Source organism: Triticum dicoccoides, chromosome 6A, assembly GCF_002162155.2.
Source record: "Triticum dicoccoides isolate Atlit2015 ecotype Zavitan chromosome 6A, WEW_v2.0, whole genome shotgun sequence".
NCBI classification, from domain to species: domain Eukaryota; kingdom Viridiplantae; phylum Streptophyta; class Magnoliopsida; order Poales; family Poaceae; genus Triticum; species Triticum dicoccoides.
The window spans coordinates 468856792-468871203 of NC_041390.1; the positions used below are offsets into that span (position 1 = coordinate 468856792).

The window sequence follows — 14412 nt, forward strand, 5'->3', positions numbered from 1 at the left end:
ATGAACCAGGGACTCCAAAGCGGTGCTTCCAGGAAAGAAACGACACCGAAGAGCTGCCACAGCCTGATCCAGTGAATCGAGGTTTTCACCCGGAGTAACACAAAGAACGCAGGGCCACGGCGATGGAGCCTTCAAGAAGGGAGAAACGCATGGAGCATAGCTAAAGATCTAAGGGCTCTCCACCTTGAACGAGTCACCGCGAGGAGACGAAGCCGCAACTCGACGAACCAGGGACTCCAAAGCGGTGCTTCCAGGAAAGAAACGACACTGAAGAGCTACCACAGCCCGATCCAGTGAATTGAGGTTTTCACCTGGAGTAACACAAAGGACGCAGGGCCACCACGATGGAGCCTTCAAGAAGGGAGCAACGCATGGACGCCGCCGTCATCGGTCTGGCCCGGTACGGGCCTACAAGAGAGCGCCGGCCGCACCACCACCGTAGAACGTCGAAGAACCGCTCCCATGCCGCCCACGCTGCCATGACAGCAAGCCCGTCGGCGCCGAGCCACGAGCTCCGCCCACGAGCCCGCAGCTCCCGCCACCAAGGCTGACGCCTTGCATCTAGACACTCCGGAGACCATCAAAGGCATGAGCTTTGAGCCGACCGGCAGATCCGTAACACCATCCGAGCCGCCGGTGACCGACCCGCCCCGAACAGCGGTCAGCAGCCAGGAGTCACTAGGCCAGGAAAAGGGGAGGAGGGAGCGGAGCTTATCCGGACTGGCGCGCCCCTGCGCTGGTGACAGGCAGTCGGTCTACCCGTCCCTCTAGCAGCCTCTCCTGTGTCACCCCTGGCACCCTACCATTGCCTCCGGCCAGAACCACGCGAGGAAGAGGCATCCACCCGCCCGCCTGCGAGGGCCGCCGGATCGACTGCACCCTGCCGCCGAAGAAGGCCTCTGGAGGAGCCAGCGCACTAACCGCACCACCGCCGTGTCGCCGGGACGTCCCGTCGCCAGGCACCGTCGCCTGAGCCGCCCACCGGTCCACGCCGTCCTCGACCCGCATCACAAAGGTCCGGATCGGAGCCAGCCGTTGACCCAGACCCCAGCATGCCTTTGTCGCGTCGCCCATCACGCCGCCGCCACGAATCCTACGCCATCACGCCGGTCCACGCCGTCCTCGACCCACCGGTCCACGCCGTCCTCGACCCGCATCACAAAGGTCCAGATCGGAGCCAGCCGCAGCCGTTGACCCAGACCCCAACATGCCTTTGTCGCGTCGCCCATCACGCCGCCGCCATGAAGCCGATGCCATCTGGCTCCAGCTCGCCGCTGCGCCCGCCGCGCCCGTCGCCAGCGCCGCATCCCAGGTGGCCGCCTCGACCCGTGCTGATGGCCCCCACCGAGGAGACGAGACAGCCTCGCCCCGCCAGCGCGCCCTCTGGCGGCCGGGAGGGAGAGGAGAAGGGAGGAGGGGGGAGGGCTCGCCTGCGGCGGCGCTAGGGTTTCTCCCGTGACGCGCGCGCGGGGCTCATAGCGGGTGGGAAGGGGGGGATGGATGGTCTTCTCAAAGAATCTTAGTCTTGATGGACAACTTCACATCGGTTTCCTAGATTTGCGTGAACAAAACTTGCAATGACTGGATACTGCATCTAGTTTCCTTATTTGTACATGTTGACAACCAATCCATTGCGATTAGGGGCGATGCAGCAAAGTGTGCCCCTCCACCTCCTGCCCAACCTTACACCAGTGATGCCGCAGTCCCCTGTCTTTGCTTGTGCTGCCCACCTCTATGCAGCAGAAACAGAACCGGGCGACGAAGGCGTGCGTTCCCTTTTAGTTCCTTATATGCCACTTATTTTTTTCCCATTTCCTAATTGGTTGTTAGAAAAGGTAACCCATGCTAAGCCAGCCTGATCCAGTAATGATCGGCTCCCCTGAGGTGTCCCTGCCTTTGGTCCCCAGCTGGTGCGACCCGGGAGGAGAAATGCGTGTTTTTTTGGCATGTTTGGCTTTGCGCCTCGGCCTCCTTCTGGTGGTTACCCGTCGGCATGTGTACGGACTAAGGAACGACCGATGGAGTTGGCAGTGGTGCGCGCGACTTTGGCCGTCAGGCTTCGTGTGCCAGGCTACCACATACCTCCTGCCCACATGATGGACCATCTTGGGCTTCCGTCGTGTTCCGGTGATGGTGGGGTTGTACCTCAGATCAGCGCAGGTATTAGCACGCTGGACATCTGCGTTGGTGGATCTGATGTCTCAGCAAATGTTCCGGTGCTGATTGGGACATTACAGCAGGACTTCTTTGTCAAGTTGGTGGCGGCAACAGAGAGGACTTCGTCTATGGTGGTGCTCTTCGAGTACCAGGTCTCCTTTTCCGGGGTGAAAACCTTAGTTCTGACCTTCACTGATTGTACTTGGCAGTGGCATTACGCCCCCTTGTTGAAGGCACTGCCGGAAGCTTACTCGGACTTTCTCTTCTGGGTGAGAACCCACATGGTTGGATCCACCAACAATGGCGTTCATGCACCTTTTCCTTGCTGAAGACATTGCTGTTGGGGAACCTTCTCGTCGCCTGGGTGTTGTCAGAAGCGGTGGTAGTAGTTGATGTTTTGCTGCAGTGGGTCGTTTGCCTCGCCCTGACCCCTGTGGGTCACTTTCTTTTTCTTTTCCTTTGTTTGGCTTTGTGCATCCTAGTCGCGTAGAGGCCAGGTGTGTACTTGTTTTGTTTGTTTCCCCTTGAAGTGAGATTATGTGTCAATAAAGAGCGCCCTTTATTGAAAGAAAACTTTCTATGCTACCCAATTGGAATTTTGGCTGTCGTGTGTCACTGTCACAGCGCTGTTTGGCCTAGCTGCTGTTAACCCTTGAAAAGTTCTCAGTTTCTTGTCAAATACCAATCTTACCCTAAAAAAATGTTATGGTGCATGTCATGTCCCCCATCCTGTCCGTCTTCTTGCTTATGCACTCCAAAGATCTTGGAGTGCTGCCATCTTATCCGATCCAATGAAGTCAGGCTGGCCAATTGACGGTGGTCTGGTGGAGGTTGTAGGTGGCACACTCTCCTTTTGCAGTCCACTTCACAGAAGGCTGGAAGTGGCACGAAAGGGACCAAAAAGTGAACTCAGTGGCATAGTTTCAAAGGTTAGAAAAGGCGTTAGGCATTAATTTTGCGTTTTGCCACCACCTTGTGCTTTTCTGGCCAAAGTGCACATTAAGTGCTAAGCGTTTTGCTATCGACTAGAGCCTAGGCGTGCTTAAGCGCTCACCTAGGCGCACCTAGGCGCACCTTTAGTAACTATGAATTTTTTCCTTGAGGCATATCAAGAAACAACTTCCTGTTTCATTTAAGAAACTTCCGAATAAATTTTTATTATTTAAAACTGGATGCTGACATGATATTTTCTCCTTCTTTAGATTGCTGCAATGTTCAAGATAGGTAACAGCAAGGAGCTTCCACCAATACCGGACCACCTTTCTGAAGAGGGCAAGGATTTCATACGTCAGTGCCTGCAACGTGATCCATCTAGCCGTCCAACAGCTGTGGATCTTTTGCAGCATTCATTTGTACGAAGTGCATCACCACTTGAAAGACCAGCTGCCTCTGTTCCATTGGAACAGTTGGCTGCTATATCTTGCAAACCAAGTTCTAAGGTACTAATTGTTGAGTGTTAGTGAACAAGGTGTTATTCTTAGGCTAAACAATCATCCTTCTTGTTCAGCAGGCAGATGCGTACAGAAAATTCTGCAAATTTTGTAAATTTAGGCAGTCCCAGTTTATTCTCCTTACATTCCTTTCATTTGTTTCACCTTGTCCCTCGAATATAATTTTTTAGAAGGGTCGCACGGATATATTTTGCCGAGTGATCTACTTGATTATTGAAGGCCTCATTTGACTCTTGTTGTTTTATTTTTAATATTTCATCTGCATGGCTTATATTTTGTGTGTTTCTTTTAATATTCCAGGTGGTTGGGCAGGCCAAAAATATGCCCTCTTTGGGCTTGGAAGGGCAATCCATTTACCAAAGAAGAGCTGCCAAGTTTTCTTCAACAAACAGGTGAACCATTCAGCATTTACTGCATTCACGTGCTTTGGTGTGTGTCTGAATCTGGCGAGTTGATCCACTTTGATCCAGTAGAAAGCCCAGTCAGTCATAGAATAGGAAGATTCTAACGTTAAAAAAAGATGCTTCTAAACGTTAAGGGGTGCTCAACCTTCCACTCAAATCCTTTTTACCAGAAGGGAGCTTGCTGCCCTAAATGAGCAGTGACCAATATATATCTGTTGGGAGATGTTTCACCCTGAAATATGATCTGAAGCAATCATTTTCATAGCAGAACTTTTTGTTCTAGTTTGATGAGGGATAAATTAGGTAAATTTTCAAAACAAACCATCGCAATTAACACCAGTATTCCATATTTTACTGAACTACTATTTTCTGCTACGTACTTTATTTTAACAGTTGCCTTCACGTACTTCCAGTTTGCAAATTAAGACGTACTGCACCGTAGATAAAAAGACCAATGTATGAAATTACACACACAAACAAATAAAAATACTTGATTGTACTTGATTTTCGTATTGTTGTCCCTCCTTTTTGATTTATGTAAACTGCAATAGACTCCATTATAAACAGTGACGCAGTGTAAAAGAAAAAAAAGCTATCACTTGAGCAGTATATAAAGCTATTACATCGCTGTTGCATTTTTCCCTGCAGTCTATTTTCGACCACAACTTAGTTCTGTACTTTTTGTCTGAAAACATGCACCCGGTGATTTTTCTTTATATCTGCATAATAATACCTGTCCTCTAATTACTGGTGCTCTGCAGTGGGATTCATATTTGGAGTAATACATCTTGCCCAGTTTCTCCGTGTGGAAGCCCTCTTCTAAGGTCAAGATCCCCACAACATCAAAATGGTAGAATGTCACCATCTCCAATTTCTAGCCCCAGAGCTACTTCTGGTGCTTCCAGTCCTGTGGGAGGTGTCCATGGAGCTATTCCGTTTAGCCATGCCAGACAACCAGCTTACAGCAATGAGGGATTCACAATTGCACCGAGAGGCCTTGATAAAAACTTGCCTACCAGGCCTCCGGATCCGGTCCTTGGTCATTTTGGTAGAGCGCAGCAATTCTCGACAGGCACTCAGGAGAGGGTGATCTCTGAATGTGACATTCTGAGACCTCAGACTGGAAAAATGAGACGGCTCAATGTGCAAGATTTGAATGCTACCACATTGCCTTCCAAGCATGTTTCTCAGCATGGCTCTGGGAGTCACGTGAGGCTAAAACCTTCACTGGACTTGACATCTGGTAATCAGCGCCTTGTGCGCAACCATGGTCATTGATTCTGAAGCAAAGGTTGTGCGATAGCGTTGAGTCGAGTTTGATGAGATATCTCCAATGCTAGTTTGCCCATCTCTCTGTTAAGACCTGGAATTGTATCATAATACAATAAGGATATCAAACTAATTATTACAGATGCTGACAGTTGACAATTCATAGACTCTCCAAAGTGATTTCCATTATTTCAACTAAAGGTACGTCCCTTGTCAGAATTCCTGAGAATTATCAGTCAACATTTATATATTTTCACGAGTTTGAGTAGGAAGTTTTACATTCGGCCATGTAGAACAAAGAAGTGGCGTACAATATTTACAGCATCAACATCGTTTGCACCTTCACGGGCTATATGATACGTATATGTTACCAATGAGTGACTTATTACCATCAGTGCTTTTATTTTTCCCTGGTTTATTTAAGGCACATAATCTTTGATGTATAAAACATGACTAGCTCAACACCTTGTTTACTCTTGGTACCGCATTAGTTGCTAAACTGTTACTCTACAAGTTACTGTCGGTAAAATCCTGAAACAATGGCCTGAGATTCAGGAATCAAATCGGTCGAGCTATTGTTACATATTCATCATTTTCTCTCATGGAGAGCTCCAACATCACCCTCTAGACTTCAGTTTTCTATACATTTTGTAGACATTGAATCCTGTCTTTGTCAGAGTCCATGTCAACTAACGTTGCGTTCCTAATTTGCAGATGAGACTTGCCCTATCAGGAAGAGGCGTAGACTGACTACCTGGTCTGCAATTGTACATTAGAGCGTCTTCTACATGAAATGATCCAAAATTTGTGGTGCTGCTGTGCCCGTATCTGCTTCGTCTTTTCCGTCTTATTATTATGTGGTTCGGAGGCCATTGAAAACTCCCTTGCCTTGTACAAAAGGAACCTCACATGAGAGCGCAACTGAGCCGTCCAGTTAAGTTAATTATCACCCAGATATTCCATGTACCCTGGAGATTGTACAAAGATTTGGATGTTTCATCAAACTTAACAGCATCAAAAGTCGTTCATCTATCATTTCTTGTTTGTCGTGTTGAGCTGGTTTGGCGAAGTTGTTGGTACAATTTCTTGTTTCTCGTGTTTAGCTGATTTGGTGAAGCCTGCTCCCTGTCCCGGGGGTCGCGCCGCGCTTTTCAGTTTCAGCTCTTGCGGTCGCGCAATGTATATGGCCTGCCCTCCTGAGTTTATGCGGCTTGTGCTTGCTATAAGCTTGTGATTTCCAAATTGGGCATATGAACTGAAATGTTTCTCTTACTGAACACGGTAGTTGTAGCTTGTACCATTGTGTGGCACGCCTTCCATGATCGTCATTCCACACAGTCTAGAGACCCCACTCCACGATGGAAGAAGGGAACCGCCAGCTCCGGCGATCCAGCCAAGCACGGCTTGATGTTGCTAACTTCATATGCAGTATGCATGCTACAGGTTAGAGCATCTACATCTGGACTTGGCAAATCCACCCTCTAACCTCTAAGGCCTCTTTTGGTTTATAGGGTAGGAAAATCATAGGAATAGAAAAGTTATAGGAAATAAGATGACATGTATCTCAAATCCTATGAGTAGGAATAGAAAACGAGATGCTTTTTGATTCACATCATAGGATTTTTTCCATTGAGTCTAGGCTAATGTTTATTTTCCTATAAAATGTGGAGGATAGAAAGAATTCCTCCACAGGAATAGGATTCCATTCCTATAAACCAAAGGGCTCTAAAGGAATTTTTCCTATAGAAATCTTATCCTATGAAATTCCTACAAGATTCCTCTAAACCAAAGGAGGCCTAAACGTATGTGGACGCGCCTGGACACAACCCCGGACAGCATTGGACGGCCCTCAAATGTCCTGTACAACCGCACATCTTTATCTTTATCTAATAATAAAGGACGGAGACTTTCATAGTTCTCCATACGTCATCTCTTTATAACCGTTGATTTTATGTTAAAGATAGTTTTTGTCGTGGAATTGTCACGGCAGATGTTCTCATAGAAGGACTTAGTTATGGAGCCATTGCGACGAGGTTAGCTGGGTTAAACGAGATAAAGGACACGGAGAGTTTATACTGGTTCGGCCCCTTGCGATGAACGTAAAAGCCTACTCCAGTTTGATGTGGTATTGCTAGGGTTTCAATTACCAGGAAGCAAATACGCTTTGCCTGACTTTTGATCTGTGTCTCTTGCCCTAAGCCGCTGCCGGGTCGTCCCCTTATATACACGGGTTGACGCCCTGCAGCCTACAGAGTCCCGGCCGGCTCATACAAACGTGTCCGGCTCGGTGACTTATCTTACATGCCTTATAATACAAGTTACATATACATGGCGGTTTATACTCACGGGCCTTAAGCCGCCTCTTGGTTTGGGCCCCTTAAGGCCTTGTACAATGAGAGCTGCTTAGAGAAATAAATCAGTTTTTTTTAAGCACCGGTGCTTATTTGTATAGGATAGACACTTAACTAAGCGTTTCTCTTGTAGAAATAGGCACCGGTGCTTCAAAAAAACCCGGGTTATTTTTCTAAGCATCTCTCTAAGCACCTCCCATTATACAAGGCCTAACATGCCTACTTCATGAACCGCCATCTTCACATACTTATGGGCTTCGTCTAGATGAACGGCCATTGGGATAACCCGGCCCCTCCTGGGCGGGTCATACCCAATAGTTATATCCCCAACATTAGGCCCCAGGTTGATTTGAACTTATTCATGTCAATCTTCAACACTTAGAAAAAATCCTCCTTCATCTTGTTGTGTTTACCAGTAAATGCCATGACATCATCTCCTGAACTCGCGGCAACCCGCCATGACGTCACCTGTTATTAATGTTACATACGGCCCAAATCTTAATAAATATTTTCCTTTACTGATTCTTCGAAGATCGAGGCGTCCGCGCCGTCATCTATCCGTTTTCTTGTCTCCTCAATTCTCGCGCATGCTACTTATCCTTCTAGCCTTATAAATAGGGCCACGGGTTCACTTCCCATTCTCCTCCTTTGCCTTCTCGCTTCTTCTTCCTCCTCGCGACGCTCCAGTGTGCCCGAGCTCCGCCGCCGTCGCTCTTCGTCTCCTTCGTCGACTCCGGCCGCCGCATCACCCTGAACGGACCAGAACGCCACGACACTCCTCCGCCGTCAACCATCATTAGTAAGTCTTTTGCCTTTCCTCTTCATGGATCTGCGTTAGGGTTTCTCTGTTCGTCGGTGTTCATCACCGTTCTTCCCTTTCTTCGTCCTAGATCACATAGTCTCGATCCGGAAATAGCACAGATCTCACGCGGTAGCAGTTTTAGCACTTATTTTTTGATATCAGATTATATCTTCTTTGTAGTAGATCTCATCTGAGCACCCTCACTCTTATGCTTCCGCCACCTTAGGTTTAGATTTATTCCATTTTTCTGAACAACTGCAGATCCTATTTTATAACTTCAACCCATGAAACCTGTTTGTCCCAACACTTAGTAAAATTTTGCTCTTGTCAGACCTTGAATGCCAGTACGTGTCATGGCGGCTTACACCTCCGGCCTATAATCACTCATATATCATTAGTCCTCACTTAAGACGACAGTCTCCAACAAATACTTATAACATTTTCTGCCGGCTTAAATGGATTAACTTTAAACCGGAAAACTTTCTTCCTTTTAGGCCTCCCTTTCTGCGATGCTGCCAAAGACAGTTACTACATGTAACTGGGTTCCCTCCATCGTCACTAAGGGTACTTTGAAAGACTTTTTCAAGGTTGGGTATTTACCAGCAAAGAGTGTCATGCATTACCACGCCCCTGATCCAGGTGAAGAAAGACCTCTGCCAAAGGATAATGAAGTGATTGTTTTTACTGATCACATGAACCGTGGCTTCTCTCCGCCCGGTTCTAAATTTTTTCCGAGACGTTCTGCAATTCTTCCAACTCCATCCTCAAGACATCGGACCCAATTCTGTGTCAAACATTTGCAACTTTCAAGTTTTCTGTGAAGTATACCTTCAAGAGGAGCCTAGTGTCGAACTTTTCAGGGAATTCTTCTATCTGAACCGCCAAAACGAGTTCACAAACGGGCCCAACTTTGAACTTGGCGCAATCTCGATTCAACGCAGAAGAGATGCCATCTTCCCTCATGCAGTTCTGCCGAGTCACCCTAAGGACTAGAATCAGACGTGGTTTTACTACAAGGATATCTCTCCGGCTGATGAAAATCCATTGTCGGGTTATCGTGCTGAACGTCTTGACCCAAAACATCAACTCCCTGAAAAACTTACCGCCACTGAACGTAAAAAACTCGCCCCCACTATCGCGAAGGTCAAAGCCCTGCTGGGGAATGGGTTAACTGGCATTGATTTGGTCTGATTCCGGGTCTCATGGCGGATCATACCCTTGAGCCGCCGACCCGGTTTGATGTGTACTTATATCGGAGAAACAAATGATCCATTACGCCACAGCTCTTTGCGTTTGACTGAAGAGGCAATTATTGAAATGACAGAAACACTTGTGAATGGAAAATCCGAAGACTACAACAAAGTGGGCCAGAACCCTTTCTGCAAATTTAACCCGCCGCTGATACGTCTCCATTGTATCTACTTTTCCAAACACTTTTGCCCTTGTTTTGGACTCTAACTTGCATGATTTGAATGGAACTAACCCGGACTGACGTTGTTTTCAGCAGAATTGCCATGGTGTTATTTATGTGCAGAAACAAAAGTTCTCGGAATGACCTGAAACTCCACGGAGATTATTTTTTGGAAATAATAAAAAATACTGGCGAAAGAATCAAGGCCAGGGGGCCCACACCCTAGCCACGAGGGTGGGGGCATGCCTGCCCCCCTGGGCGCGCCCCCTGCCTCGTGGGCCACCAGAGCTCCACCGACCTCAACTCCAACTCCATATATTCGTGTTCGGGGATAAAAAAAATCAGAGAGAAGGACTCATTGCGTTTTACGATACGGAGCCACCGCCAAGCCCTAAACTCTCTCAGGAGGGATGATCTGGAGTCCGTTCGGGGCTCTAGAAAGGGGAATCCGTCGCCGTCGTCATCATCAACCATCCTCCATCACCAATTTCATGATGCTCACCGCCGTGCGTGAGTAATTCCATCATAGGCTTGCTGGACGGTGATGGGTTGGATGAAATTTACCATGTAATCGAGTTAGTTTTGTTAGGGTTTGATCCCTAGTATCCACTATGTTCTGAGATTGATGTTGTTGTGACTTTGCTATGCTTAATGCTTGTCACTAAGGGCCGAGTGCCATGATTTCAGATCTGACCCTATTATGTTTTCATGAATATATGTGAGTTGTTGATCCTATCTTGCAAGTCTATAGTCACCTACTATGTGTTATGATCCGGCAACCCCGAAGTGACAATAATCGGGACCACTCCCGGTGATGACCGTAGTTTGAGGAGTTCATGTATTCACTATGTGTTAGTGCTTGGTCCGGTACTCTATTAAAAGGAGGCCTTAGTATCCCTTAGTTTCCAATAGGACCCCGCTGCCACGGGAGGGTGATACGTCTCCAACGTATCTATAATTTTTGATTGCTCCATGCTATATTATCTACTGTTTTGGACATTATTGGGATTTATTATCCACTTTTATATTATTTTTGGGACTAACCTATTAACCGGAGGCCCAGCCCAGAATTGCTGTTTTTTGCCTGTTTTAGGGTTTCGAAGAAAAGGAATATCAAACGGAGTCCAAACGGAATGAAACCTTCGGGAACGTGATTTTTAGGAAGATTATGATCCGGGAGACTTGGACCCTACGTCAAGAAAAGAAACATGAGGCCACGAGGTAGGGGGGCGCGCCTACCCTCCCCTCCCCAGGCGCGCCCTCCACCCTCGTGGGCCCCCTGTTGCTCCACCGACGTACTCCTTCCTCCTATATATACCTACGTACCCCCAAACGATCAGATACGGAGCCAAAAACCTAATTCCACCGCCACAACTTTCTGTATCCACGAGATCCCATCTTGGGGCCTGTTCCGGAGCTCCGCCGGAGGGGGCATCGATCACAGAGGGCTTCTACATCAACACCATAGCCTCTTCGATGAAGTGTGAGTAGTTTACCTCAGACCTACGGGTCCATAGTTATTAGCTAGATGGCTTCTTCTCTCCTTTTGGATCTCAATACAATGTTCTCCCCCTCTCTTGTGGAGAACTATTCGATGTAATCTTCTTTTTGCGGTGTGTTTGTTGAGACCGATGAATTGTGGGTTTATGATCAAGTCTATCTATGAATAATATTTGAATCTTCTCTGAATTATTTTATGTATGATTGGTTATCTTTGCAAGTCTCTTCGAATTATCAGTTTGGTTTGGCCTACTAGATTGATCTTTCTTGCAATGGGAAAAGTGCTTAGCTTTGGGTTCAATCTTGCGGTGTCCTTTCCCAGTGACAGCAAGGCACGTATTGTATTGTTGCCATCGAGGATAACAAGATGGGGTTTTCTTCATATTGCATGAGTCTATCCCTCTACATCATGTCATCTTGCTTAAGGCGTTACTCTGTTTTTAACTTAATACTCTAGATGCATGCTGGATAGCGGTCGATGAGTGGAGTAATAGTAGTAGATGCAGGCAGGAGTCGGTCTACTTGTCTCGGACGTGATGCGTATATACATGATCATACCTAGATATTCTCATAACTATGCTCAATTCTGTCAATTGCTCAACAGTAATTTGTTCACCCACCGTAGAATACTTATGCTCTCGAGAGAAGCCACTAGTGAAACCTATGGCCCCCGGGTTTATCTTTATCATATTAATCTCCTACTACTTAGTTATTTCCTTTGTTATTTACTTTGCCTTTATTTTACTTTGCATCTTTATCATAAAAATACCAAAAAATATTATCTTATCATATCTATCAGATCTCACTCTCGTAAGTGGCCTTATAGGGATTGACAACCCCTATTTGCGTTGGTTGCGAGGATTTATTTGTTTTGTGCAGGTACGAGGGACTCGCGCGTAGCCTCCTACTGGATTGATACCTTGGTTCTCAAAAACTGAGGGAAATACTTACGCTACTTTGCTGCATCATCCCTTCCTCTTCGGGGAAAACCAACAAAGTGCTCAAGAGGTAGCAAGAAGGATTTCTGGCGCCGTTGCCGGGGAGGTCTACGCAAAAGTCAACATACCAAGTACCCATCACATACCCTTATCTCCCGCATTACATTATTTGCCATTTGCCTCTCGTTTTCCTCCCCCCCCCCCACTTCACCCTTGCTGTTTTATTTGCCCTCTCTCTCTCTCTATTCTCCCTCTCTTTCTCTATTTGCCTCTTTTTGCCCGCTTGCTTTTTGTTTGCTTGTGTGTTAGTTTGCTTGCTTGTCACGATGGCTCAAGATAATACTAAATTGTGTGACTTCACCAATACCAACAACAATGATTTTATTAGCACTCCGATTGCTCCTCTTACCAATGCTGAATCTTGTGAAATTAATACTGTTTTGCTGAATCTTGTCATGAAAGATCCGTTTTCCGGCCTTCCTAGTGAAGATGCCGCTACCCATCTAAATAGCTTCGTTGATTTGTGTGACATGCAAAATAAGAAAGATGTGGATAATGGTATTGTTAAATTGAAGCTATTTCCTTTTTCACTTAGAGATCGTGCTAAAGCTTGGTTTTCGTCTTTGCCTAAAAATAGTATTGGTTCATGGAATAAGTGCAAAGATGATTTTATCTCTAAGTATTTTCCTCCCGCTAAGATCATCTCTCTTAGAAACGATATTATGAATTTTAAGCAACCTGATCATGAACATGTTGCACAAGCTTGGGAAAGAATGAAATTAATGATACATAATTGCCCTACTCATGGTTTAAATTTGTGGATGATTGTTTAGAATTTTTATGCCGGATTGAATTTTGCTTCTAGAAATCTTTTAGATTCGGCCGCGGGAGGCACTTTTATGGAAATCACTTTAGGAGAAGCTACTAAACTCCTAGACAATATTATGGTTAATTATTCTCAATGGCATACTGAAAGATCTACTAATAAAAAAGTGCATGCGATAGAAGAAATTAATGTTTTGAGTGGAAAGATGGATGAACTTATGAAATTATTTGCTAATAAGAGTGTTTCTTCCGATCCTAATGATATGCCCTTGTCTATTTTGATTAAGAATAATAATGAATCTATGGATGTGAATTTTGTTGGTAGGAACAATTTTGGTAACAACGCGTATAGAGGAAATTTCAACCCTAGGCCTTATCCTAGTAATCCCTCTAATAATTATGGTAATTCCTACAACAATTCTTATGGAAATTATAATAAGATGCCCTCTGATTTTGAATCTAATATTAAAGAATTTATTACTCCGCAAAAGAATTTTAATGCTATGATTGAAGAAAAATTGCTTAAGATTGATGATTTGGCTAGGAACGTTGATAGAATTCCTCTTGATGTCGATTCTTTGAAACTTAGATCTATTTCACCTAAGCATGATATCAATGAGTCTCTCAAAGCCATGAGAATTTCCATTGATGAGTGCAAAGAAAGAACCGCTAGGATGCGTGCTAAGAAAGATGCCTTTATAAGAGCGTGTTCTCCTATGAAAATAAAGATGAAGATCTAAACGTTATTGATGTGTCCCCTATTAAATCTTTGTTTTGCAATATGAATCTTGATACTGATGGGACTGAATATGATCCACCTTTACCTAGAAGGCGTTTTAAGAATTCAGAACTTGTTGATCTTGATGCTAAATTTGATAAAAGTGGGATTGAAGAAATTAAAACCCTAGATGTTGCTAAACCCACTATTATGGATTTCAAGGAATTTAACTATGAAAATTGCTCTTTGATTGATTGTATTTCCTTGTTGCAATCCGTGCTAAATTCTCCTCACACTTATAGTCAAAATAAAGCATTTTCTAAACACATCGTTGATGCGTTGATGCAATCTTCTAAAGAAAAACTTGAATTAGAAGTTTCTATCCCTAGAAAACTTTATGATGAGTGGGAACCAACTATTAAAATTAAAATTAAAGATCATGAATGCTATGCTTTATGTGATTTGGGTGCTAGTGTTTCCATGATTCCAAATACTTTGTGTGATTTGTTAGGTTTCCGTGATTTTGATGATTGCTCTCTAAACTTGCACCTTGCGGATTCCACTATTAAAAAACCTATGGAAAGAA

General features: G+C 45.3%; 1 protein-coding gene across 1 annotated transcript in view; it reads left to right on the plus strand.

Annotated features, from left to right (window-relative positions):
- LOC119317332 (mitogen-activated protein kinase kinase kinase YODA-like) overlaps window positions 1-6316 on the plus strand; it is a 15145-nt gene extending 8829 nt beyond the window's left edge. The window contains exons 10-13 of the mRNA XM_037591764.1: window positions 3360-3596; window positions 3909-4000; window positions 4774-5482; window positions 5996-6316. Of these exons, the coding sequence (XP_037447661.1) occupies window positions 3360-3596; window positions 3909-4000; window positions 4774-5290 (846 nt within the window). The 3' untranslated portion in view covers window positions 5291-5482; window positions 5996-6316. The remainder of the gene's footprint in view (window positions 1-3359; window positions 3597-3908; window positions 4001-4773; window positions 5483-5995) is intronic.
- Window positions 6317-14412: the final 8096 nt, after the last annotated feature.